Here is a 12,051-nt window from a genome sequence, read left to right as displayed (position 1 = left end):
ACCTGTCTGTGCATAAAGACATTCCTTCTGGATGTGCAGTCTATTCATTGCATTTAGTGTGCCTACATACCTTTGTTGGGGAGAAAAAGCGTTGAATTACTACCTTTTCACTGCAATCCCTAAAGGAACTAGCGATAGCAAAGGAGAAGGAAAGAGGGCTGAAAAATGAATTATTCCCCTCCGCAAACCTCATGTACTGTATTCTCGCAAAATAATCATTTTCTTTCCAACAGTGCTATCTACTGGTAACACATCCAACTCCACTCACCTATGCAATAAGATCAAATGACGAAAAACATTTTTATTTAAACATATATCGAATGAAACATACAAAATGCACATGCATGAAAGACTACAAATATATAAAACTATTATTTGTAGGTTACAGCCATCAATATTTCAGACCAAAATGTAAACCCTCCAATTGGGCTAGCTGCTGTATTTACACAGCAGTCTTAGTAAGCATACATTACTGTATCATTAAATGCACGAATCAAAAGCAGTATAATAAACTAATTGAACAAATCTCATAGGCTTAAAATGAAAGGTAACTGGCATATAGCATAATTTCAAAAGCAATCAGTATTGTGGTTTAATTTTCTCTGTAGACTAATACACATTAAGTCATTGTCAAAATGTGGAACACAATCCCTGAAACTTAACATGGGTAATTTTACTTATATGTTGAGAGTTGAATAGATCACAGCACTTTCCTGTATGTATGGACATAAACACCAGTTAAAAATAAAACAAGGAGCACACTACATTTAGACAGATATTACAAATAGTAACTAATATATATATACAGATATTACAAATAGTAATATATATAGACAGATATTACAAATAGTAACTATATATATATATACACACACATATAGACAGATATAGTTACTATTTGTAATATCTGTCTTATATATAAGACAGATATTACAAATAGTAACTATATCTGTCTATGTGTATGTATGTATATATATATATATAGTTACTATTTGTAATATCTGTCTCATATATATATACACAGTGCCTTGTGTCGTTGTTTTTGTCGCACTGCTTTGCTTTATCTTGGCCAGGTGGTTGCCTGGGAGATACAGTGACTGGGAGATACAGTGCCTTGCGAAAGTATTCGGCCCCCTTGAACTTTGCGACCTTTTGCCACATTTCAGGCTTCAAACATAAAGATATAAAACTGTATTTATTTGAAGAATCAACAACAAGTGGGACACAATCATGAAGTGGAACGACATTTATTGGATATTTCAAACCTTTTTAACAAATCAAAAACTGAAAAATTGGGCGTGCAAAATTATTCAGCCCCTTTACTTTCAGTGCAGCAAACTCTCTCCAGAAGTTCAGTGAGGATCTCTGAATGATCCAATGTTGACCTAAATGACTAATGATGATAAATACAATCCACCTGTGTGTAATCAAGTCTCCGTATAAATGCACCTGCACTGTGATAGTCTCAGAGGTCCGTTAAAAGCACAGAGAGCATCATGGAGAACAAGGAACACACCAGGAAGGTCCGAGATACTGTTGTGAAGAAGTTTAAAGCCGGATTTGGATACAAAAAGATTTCCCAAGCTTTAAACATCCCAAGGAGCACTGTGCAAGCGATAATATTGAAATGGAAGGAGTATCAGACCACTGCAAATCTACCAAGACCTGGCCGTCCCTCTAAACTTTCAGCTCATACAAGGAGAAGACTGATCAGAGATGCAGCCAAGAGGCCCATGATCACTCTGGATGAACTGCAGAGATCTACAGCTGAGGTGGGAGACTCTGTCCATAGGACAACAATCAGTCGTATATTGCACAAATCTGGCCTTTATGGAAGAGTGGCAAGAAGAAAGCCATTTCTTAAAGATATCCATAAAAAGTGTTGTTTAAAGTTTGCCACAAGCCACCTGGGAGACACACCAAACATGTGGAAGAAGGTGCTCTGGTCAGATGAAACCAAAATTGAACTTTTTGGCAACAATGCAAAACGTTATGTTTGGCGTAAAAGCAACACAGCTGAACACACCATCCCCACTGTCAAACATGGTGGTGGCAGCATCATGGTTTGGGCCTGCTTTTCTTCAGCAGGGACAGGGAAGATGGTTAAAATTGATGGGAAGATGGATGGAGCCAAATACAGGACCATTCTGGAAGAAAACCTGATGGAGTCTGCAAAAGACCTGAGACTGGGACGGAGATTTGTCTTCCAACAAGACAATGATCCAAAACATAAAGCAAAATCTACAATGGAATGGTTCAAAAATAAACATATCCAGGTGTTAGAATGGCCAAGTCAAAGTCCAGACCTGAATCCAATCGAGAATCTGTGGAAAGAACTGAAAACTGCTGTTCACAAATGCTCTCCATCCAACCTCACTGAGCTCGAGCTGTTTTGCAAGGAGGAATGGGAAAAAATGTCAGTCGCTCGATGTGCAAAACTGATAGAGACATACCCCAAGCGACTTACAGCTGTAATCGCAGCAAAAGGTGGCGCTACAAAGTATTAACTTAAGGGGGCTGAATAATTTTGCACGCCCAATTTTTCAGTTTTTGATTTGTTAAAAAAGTTTGAAATATCCAATAAATGTCGTTCCACTTCATGATTGTGTCCCACTTGTTGATTCTTCACAAAAAAATACAGTTTTATATCTTTGTGTTTGAAGCCTGAAATGTGGCAAAAGGTCGCAAAGTTCAAGGGGGGCGAATACTTTTGCAAGGCACTGTATATAGTACCAGTCAAAAGTTGACACACCTACTAATTCAAGGGTTTCTTTACCTTTACTATTTTCTACATTGTAGAATATTAGTGAAGACATCAAATTAACACATATGGAATCATGAAGTAACCAAAAAAAGTGTTAAACAAATCAAAATATATTTTAGATTCTTCAAAGTAGCCCCCCTTTCCATTGACAGCTTTGCACACTATTGGCATTCTCTTAAACAGCTTCCCCAACGGTCTTGAAGGAGTTCCCACATATGTTGAGCACTTGATAGCTGCTTTTCCTTCACTCTGCAGTCCAACTCATCCCAAACCATCTCAATTGGGTTGAGGTCAGGTGACTGTGGAGGCCAGGTCATCTGATGCAGCACTCCATCACTCTCCTTCTTGGTCAAATAGCCATTACACATCCTGGATATGTGTTGGATCATTGTCCTGTTGAAAAATAAATGATCCCACTAAGCCCAAACCAGATGGGATGGCGTATCGCTACAGAATGCTGTGGTAGCCATGCTGGTTAAGTGTGACTTGAATTCTAAATAAATCACTGACAGTGTCACCAGCAAAGCACCCCTACACTGTCACACCTCCATGCTTCACAGTGGGAACCACACATGCAGAGATCATCCGTTGACCCACTCTGCGTCTCACAAAGTAATGGAGGTTGGAACCAAAAATCTCAACTTTAGATTCATCAGACCAAAGGACAGATTTCCACTGGTCTAATGTCCCTTGCTCATGTTTCTTGGCCAAAGCAAGTCTCTTCTTATTGGTGTCCTTTAGTAGTGGTTTCTTTGCAGCAATTAGACCACGAAGGCCTGATTCACACAGTCTCCTCTGAACAGTTGATGTTGAGATGTCTGTTGCTTGAACTCTGGGAAGCTTTTATTTGGGCTGCAATTTCTGTGGCTGGTAACTTATGAACTGATCCTCTGCAGCAGAGGTAACTCTGGGTCTTCCTTTCTGTTGCGGTCCTCATGAGAGACAGTTTCATCATAGAGCATGAAGGTTTGTGACTGCACTTGAAGAAACTTTCAAAGTTCTTGAAATGTTCCGCATTGACTGACCTTCATGTCTTAAAGAGATGGACTGTCGTTTCTCTTTGCTTATTTGAGTTGTTCTTGCCATAATATGGATTTGGTATTTTCCCAAATAGGACTATACCACCCCATACCTTGTCACGTCACAACACAACTGATTGGCTCAAACACATTTAGAAGGAAATAAATTATACAAATTAACTTTTAACCAGGCTCAAACATGAATTGAAATGCATTCCAGGTGACTACCTCATGAAGTTGGTTGAGAGAATGCAAAGAGTGTGCAAAGTTGTCATCAAGGCTAAGGGTGGTTACTTTGAAGAATCTCAAATGTATTTAGATTTGTTTAACACTTTTTTGATTACTACATGATTCCATGTGTTATTTCATAATTTTGCAGTCTTCACTATTAATCTACAATATAGAAAATACTAACAATAAAAACCCTTGACTGTTTCTGTATATAAATAACAAAACAATCCTTTTAATAAAGTGCTATTCTTACCTGATTTGACCTTGCTGTGACTCTGTTGGTATCTGAAAAAAAGATAATCATATAGTTACGCTTCATCTACACAAGTTACATTCTTTGATCGCCTCACATTCAAAAAACATTCTGTTTTTCCACACACACACACACTACTCACCACCAAGCCTGGGTTCACCCAAAGCAAATTCAGAGTAATGAACTTCCTCATTCTCATCTTCCCCTGTTTGACCCTTCTGGCTCTCTGGTAGTAAAAAAAAAACAAGCTAAAATGTTAACACAGTTGTGATTTATGTGTAACTTCCTATACATCGGTTGGCACTGTGGAACATTCTGGATGTCATCTTGGATGTCATCTCTACTTTCTGCTTACTGTACCAGTGGAGGCTCCTCAGAGGAGGAAGGGGACTACCATCCTCAGTGAATATCATGCAAATAAACTGTTCAAATATTGTCTTCTCTCTCTCAATGAGTCAACTACTCACCACATTTTATGCACTGCAGTGCTAGCTGGCGGTAGCTTCTGCTTTCAGTATAAAATTCATTCTGATATTTTGATTGGATGGACAACATGTTAGTTCATGCTGCAAGAGCTCTGATAGGTTGGACGACGGCCTCCGGAAGTCATCATAATTACTGTGTAAGTCTATGGAAGGGGGTAAGAACCATGAGCCTCCTAGGTTTTGTATTGAAGTCAATGTAAGATAACTGTACTCCGGCTACATGGTGTGACCCTACAGAGTACTGTTGAGGCTACTGTAGAATATTACAAAACACTGTGTTAAAATCAGTTATTGGTGATAATAATATTTGTATAATTTTATCCAAAAAGGATAACTTTAATGTTTCACTATAAACAATAGTGGATGGTCCACCCCTTCCTCCTCTGAGGAATCTCCACAGACATATCTATATTGTACATCACATTAGACCCAAAGTGAAGAAGTGTATACCTTGGTCTCTTCGTGGATCTGTGGCGTTATCGTAGACTGGGTCATTCTTCTGGGTCAGCGGTAGGTTCGTCACAGCTTTGAAAATAGCGATCATAGCAAAAATGTTCACACAATTGTTGACATCGGCCTAAATTGAAGATGTAGCAATCCAACAAGTTTGATCAGCAATAGTGGTCATTTTCAGTGTATTTTACCTGTCTTCTTCCTCTTCAGGTAGAACACCAGAGCACCAACCAGGACCCCAGCAACAACCATAGCAATGCAGGCCACAATGGCCACAGTCCACAGATGGTCATCTGTGGTGAGCAAAAAGACATAAACAAAGAGTATGAGAGAGAACATGCTGGGATATGAGATACATGAGTACTTACTACACAGCTGACTCCATTTGCTAAGTGTAACGAGTGCGCTGAGAGTCGGGAAGCAAGTACAGGGAGTGAGTGTTTTAATAAATAAACACAAAAAACACGAAACACAAACAACGCACCGACATGAAACTGAGTCAATAACACCTGAGGAAAGAACCAAGGGGAGTGACAGATATTGGGAAGATAACCAAGGAGGGGATGGAGTCCAAGTGAGTGTCATGAGGCGCTGGTGCGCTTGACGATGGTGACAGGATCAGCAGTCTGATGACCTAGAGGCCGGAGAGGGAGCATGACAGTACCCCCTCCTCGACAAAGGTGATGAACCCGGGGATCAGGAGTGAACCGGTCATGCCGCCTGAAGCGCGGGAACCTGTCACGCCGGCGGAGGCATGAGAGCCCGACGAGCCGGCGGAGGCATGAGAGCCCGACGAGCCGGCGGAGGCATGAGAGCCCGACGAGCCCGCGGAGGCATGAGAGCCCGACGAGCCCGCGGAGGCATGAGAGCCAGACGAGGCGGAGGCATGAGAGCCCGACGAGCCATGAGAGCCCGACGAGCCGGCGGAGGCATGAGAGCCCGACGAGCCGGTGGAAGCAGGGGAGCCTGGCAATCCTGCGGAGGCATGAAAGCCTGTAGCGGCTCCCGGACCCGGCGTCATTTACATTGACACAATTTCTTCTTTTTTTTATATATATGCTTTCCTTCGGTGAGGTGTTATTCTGTAACGAGTGTGCTGAGAGACGGGAAGCAATTACAGGGAGGAAGTGTTTTAAAAAATAAACAAAACCCAAACACCACACCGACATGAAACAGTCAATAACACCTGAGGAAAGAACCAAGGGGTGTGACAGATACAAGGAAGATAATCAAGGAGGTCCAGGTGAGTGTCATGAGGTGGTGGTGCGCTTGACGATGGTGACAGGTGTGCGGGATAATCAGCAGCCTGATGATCTAGAGGCCGGAGAGGGAGTATACGTGAAACTAAGACTCTAAATTCATCACAGTTTAAATTGCCCAAGGGCAATCAATAGACATTGATTTGGTTACTTGTATGATGAACTGTCTGTTGTTTGTGATGATGTCATCTTACTGAATCTTTAATAGATTCCAATCATTCAGATGGAGTGATCTAATGTAATCTACAGACATGTGTTACCTTTCATAGAGATATTGATGTAATGAACTCTGATCTTCCAGCAGAAATCACTGAAACTGAGAGGAATGCTTGCACTGAGCATGCCCCCTGTGAACAGCGTAGAATGCAAGTGCAGCAAAACAAGTTGTTACCTGTCATTGATGACATTGTTGTCTGTGTGGGGAGTGTGAGGGTCAGGGAGGCTGTCGCTCTGAGCATGCCCTCTGTGAACACAGCACACTGCCAGTGCAGCTGGTCGCTACGGAGGCTGGGCAGGGTCACACTGAGCGTCCTGGTGGGGTGACTCTCTGTCAGGATGTCCTGTTTGACCAGCAGCCACCTGCTCCCCTCCATCCTCATCCAGGCCAGGGTCACAGGGTCGGTGCTCACCTCCGACACCTCACACCTCACCACCACGGGCTGGCCACCAGGGGGCCCTCCAGATTCAGATACTAAGATAAATTACAGAAAAAAGTACTGTACTGTACTGTACTTTGACTGAAAGAGCAGTAACTGTAACAATGTACTGAACAGCTGATTAAATTAAATGATTAAATTAAAAGTGTATGGTTGTCATAGTAACCAACAGTATAAGTGAACAGAGTGTCTGCTCTCTCATTGTTAAAAGACTAAAGCAAAGTTACCTCGAATGGTTGTGATTTTAACCGAGCTGAACCTCTGGTCTTCAAATAAACATGTGAAAACTCCACTATCCTCAAATGTCACTGGTGAGACATGCAGTGGGAAATCATATCCGTTGAATGAGGGAGATGAGAATCGGTCACTTCTGACTTTGTCTGATGAAGTCAGAGTAACAGATGTTGGTGATCTGCTCATGGTCCATGCGGCTCTGCTGTATGGGGAATTATACCTGCAGAACAACTTCACCTCACTGCTGTTGCTGCTCTCTCGAAACAGATGTATCAATGGGTTATTAAATGTGCCTGGAATAAAGAAACGTTAAAAGGAAAATGCTGATGATATTGTTTGCCTGTATAGTGCAGTTGTATCACTCTTTTCTTTGTATTATTGAGGACCATCTTCCTGAATATTTAACATTTGGTCACGTCATGTGTTAATATATTACATTCATGTTAATAAATATTACCTGTTTGTACAGACAGTGTAGTATGAACTCTAAACAACAATTCTCCATTCAGTCTGAAATTGCAGTTAGATCTCCCCTGGTAATTCTGATCGACAGTGTGGATGATCATATGGGCCGTTTTGTTGTAGAACAGCGTGGTGTTAGATGTGGAATCTCCATGTCTTTCCCACTGCAGTGTGGCCCCATCTGGTATGTGGGACACCTCGCAACGCACACTCACATCAGAACCCAGATACACTTCATTACCGTTATAGTTTGGTGTCGCTGCAATTTGTTAAAAGAAGATAAAACGAGGGAAATGTGGAAATCAGTGGTTTACATTTTTACAAATCTAAAATGCTTGAAAATCAATAATGAAATGATTACAACAGCAAAAGTTTGTCTCTTATTATGATATTGACGAGGCAATATACATTGATATTTAAAATGATTCAAATTATACACATTGAGAAACTGAACATGATCAATATACCTTTAACCACAAAACTAAACACCTCAAATCTCGCCAGAACTGCTGAAGCTGGTTTGGTTTGCATGAGCACAAACTCTCCAGCATTTTCATATTTTGTTTGCATAGACAGATATCCTGTTCCTTGTGAGAAAGGAGCCTGTGTGTTCCATGAAGGATTTCTACTCATGGAGGAAGTGATTTGGGCTACTGAAGTGTTTGAGTGTCTGCCATCATGTGAGGTCCACATCCATTGGTGTGCTGTCCCTTTCAGAACTGCAGGGGGAACTTGGAGAGTGACTCTGTTATTGGTATTGGTCTCGGCAAGGAAAAATATCTTCGTTGACAATTCTGTGGAGGGAAGATATTCAAAACGATGGGATAAAAAGCTGCAAAATATCTTTATATTAATATTATTCACTGTTCAAATCACACATTTTCTCTCGCTCTCTTTCTCAGATGGCTCCTCAATAGCTTCATCATACTTGTATGTCATGCTTTAAAGGGGCAATCTGCTGATAGAACAACAACAAAGCAGTTAACCTGCTACTGATTTGGGAAACAGCTGAGATATGGGCCTGGAGATATTTATAAAAATGTTTATAATATTTATATTGTTTACAACTTATATTTGGGATACAGATGGGGTACAACAGTTGAAATAAGCTCATTATGCAGTTCAAATCTTCAAGAATCAATGGATGTATATCAGGGATGGGCAACTTGGTGGGTGGTGGGGGCCACTAAAACTGAACTCATCATGAGTGGAGGGAAATGCCTTGCAGGTCTGCATAACCACATATGCATAATCCCCCCCATCACCACATAGTGAGAAAAACATTTCAGCAGAACCCATCTTGACAGCGGAGAGAAAAAACATGTTTTGGAGTAAATTGTCTACAATTTTACAAGTTGATTTTGTTTTACTCATTTCCTGCAATTCTACACATTTTGCCATATGGTGAGGAGAAATGTGTGCAGTTTTTAATATGATATCTGAGTGAGACTGACTAACAAAATCAATGTGTTCCCCCCGGATGGTATTTTGACCATGATTACTAAATTTAGAAAGCTAGCAGCAAGACTAACTTACCAATAAAAAAATGTTTAGCTGACATGGACTAATTGACTGACAATCAGTGACTGCATCATAGAAAAACTGCTGATGCAAAACATATTTAAAAAATGTCACATTGTATATGATCCTATTCTAACTTGCAACAGTAGGTTGGGACCCCGACTGAGAAAAAACGTTCTTTTTTTAAATGTACTTCTTCTTTTGACCCGAGGGCCGTCAAAAGGGGCAGGCCGCCAGTTTCCCATCCTGGGTGTTCACAGCTGCAGGAAGTAGGAGTGCTGAGGCTGCTGTAGCACCCCCTGAAATATCTGATTGAAAATATCCTTAAAAATTCACACAAAAATGCGACCCCCTTGACAAAACATTCTCAGCCCCTCCCCCATCCTCCATTGCTGAATTTTTTTTACTGCGTTCCACCCCAAACTACTTCCCGTGGCTATGCTGGTGTATATCATTCATTTAAAGGTCTCCAAATGGATGTAGCAACTACAGTTTACCTCTTTAAATGGTGACTCTTTTATGTCAAATAATTCAACCAGAAACACGTTACTCACGTTCAGCTGAGAGTCCCTGACCGGATCTAGATATCCACAGCAGAACCCACAACAACGTTACACCCATAGAGCCACTGTACTGCCCCATGTTGCTGTATGTTACTGTTCTGTTCCCGTATCTACTCAGTAGCCAACTCATATCATTACTGACATCTCTGATAAATAGGTTCAGGAAATGACTGAAGAAAAGAAGAAGTTCAAAAACTACAGATGTGATGCAATTTAAAATGAGTGCAAATCTGAGGATGTACAGTGCCTTGCGAAAGTATTCGGCCCCCTTGAACTTTGCGACCTTTTGCCACATTTCAGGCTTCAAACATAAAGATATAAAACTGTATTTTTTTGTGAAGAATCAACAACAAGTGGGACACAATCATGAAGTGGAACGACATTTATTGGATATTTCAAACTTTTTTAACAAATCAAAAACTGAAAAATTGGCCGTGCAAAATGATTCAGCAAACTCTCTCCAGAAGTTCAGTGAGGATCTCTGAATGATCCAATGTTGACCTAAATGACTAATGATGATAAATACAATCCGCCTGTGTGTAGTCAAGTCTCCGTATAAATGCACCTGCACTGTGATAGTCTCAGAGGTCCGTTAAAAGCGCAGAGAGCATCATGAAGAACAAGGAACACACCAGGCAGGTCCGAGATACTGTTGTGAAGTAGTTTAAAGCCGGATTTGGATACAAAAATATTTCCCAAGCTTTAAACATCCCAAGGAGCACTGTGCAAGCGATAATATTGAAATGGAAGGAGTATCAGACCACTGCAAATCGACCTAGAACCTGGCCGTCCCTCTAAACTTTCAGCTCATACAAGGAGAAGACTGATCAGAGATGCAGCCAAGAGGCCCATGATCACTCTGGATGAACTGCAGAGATCTACAGCTGAGGTGGGAGACTCTGTCCATAGTACAACAATCAGTCGTATATTGCACAAATCTGGCCTTAATGGAAGAGTGGCAAGAAGAAAGCCATTTCTTAAAGATATCCATAAAAAGTGTCGTTTAAAGTTTGCCACAAGCCACCTGGGAGACACACCAAACATGTGGAAGAAGGTGCTCTGGTCAGATGAAACCAAAATTGAACTTTTTGGCAACAATGCAAAACGTTATGTTTGGCGTAAAAGCAACACAGCTGAACACACCATCCCCACTGTCAAACATGGTGGTGGCAGCATCGTGGTTTGGGCCTGCTTTTCTTCAGCAGGGACAGGGAAGATGGTTAAAATTGATGGGAAGATGGATGGAGCCAAATACAGGACCATTCTGGAAGAAAACCTGATGGAGTCTGCAAAAGACCTGAGACTGGGACGGAGATTTGTCTACCAACAAGACAATGATCCAAAACATAAAGCAAAATCTACAATGGAATGGTTCAAAAATAAACATATCCAGGTGTTAGAATGGCCAAGTCAAAGTCCAGACCTGAATCCAATCGAGAATCTGTGGAAAGAACTGAAAACTGCTGTTCACAAATGCTCTCCATCCAACCTCACTGAGCTCGAGCTGTTTTGCAAGGAGGAATGGGAAATAATTTCAGTCTCTCGATGTGCAAAACTGATAGAGACATACCCCAAGCGACTTACAGCTGTAATCGCAGCAAAAGGTGGCGCTACAAAGTATTAACTTAAGGGGGCTGAATAATTTTGCACGCCCAATTTTTCAGTTTTTGATTTGTTAAAAAAGTTTGAAATATCCAATAAATGTCGTTCCACTTCATGATTGTGTCCCACTTGTTGTTGTTTCTTCACAAAAAAATACAGTTTTATATCTTTATGTTTGAAGCCTGAAATGTGGCAAAAGGTCGCAAAGTTCAAGGGGGCCGAATACTTTCGCAAGGCACTGTAGTACTTCATAAAATCTCACTTTACTTGTATCAGCCACATACTGAATGTAGCAAGCAGGGATTACGGAGCAGGATTAAAGGTTAAATTATCAATGCCACACCACCATCATAATTTATTTTACATTTATATAACTAAGCAAGTCAGTCAATAAGAATAAATTCTTATTTTCAATGACGGCCTTGGAACAGTTGGTTAACTGCCTTGTTCAGGGGCAGAACAACAGATTTTTACCTTGTCAGTTGAGGGATTTGATCTAACAACCTTTTGGTTACTAGTCCAACGCTCTAACCACTAGGCTACCTGCCG

At 41.1% G+C, this 12,051-nt stretch overlaps 1 protein-coding gene across 1 annotated transcript; it reads right to left on the bottom strand.

Annotated features, from left to right (window-relative positions):
- Positions 1-286: 286 nt before the first annotated feature.
- Positions 287-10,122, bottom strand: LOC110520222 (uncharacterized). Its single transcript, XM_021597383.3, has 10 exons — positions 9,892-10,122; positions 8,284-8,610; positions 7,812-8,075; positions 7,348-7,647; positions 6,856-7,155; positions 5,397-5,498; positions 5,203-5,277; positions 4,410-4,493; positions 4,268-4,299; positions 287-713 (listed from the first exon to the last, which is right to left on the bottom strand). Exons 1-10 carry the CDS (start codon positions 10,028-10,030, stop codon positions 678-680), a joined length of 1,659 nt encoding a protein of 552 aa, XP_021453058.3. The 5' UTR covers positions 10,031-10,122; the 3' UTR covers positions 287-677.
- Positions 10,123-12,051: the final 1,929 nt, after the last annotated feature.

The sequence above is a fragment of the Oncorhynchus mykiss genome, chromosome 3 (genome assembly GCF_057628025.1).
Source record: "Oncorhynchus mykiss isolate SJ-2025 chromosome 3, ASM5762802v1, whole genome shotgun sequence".
Taxonomy (NCBI): Eukaryota; Metazoa; Chordata; class Actinopteri; order Salmoniformes; family Salmonidae; genus Oncorhynchus; species Oncorhynchus mykiss.
The sequence above is the reverse complement of the archived record's forward strand: the minus strand, read 5'-3'. Positions and strand labels throughout refer to the sequence as shown.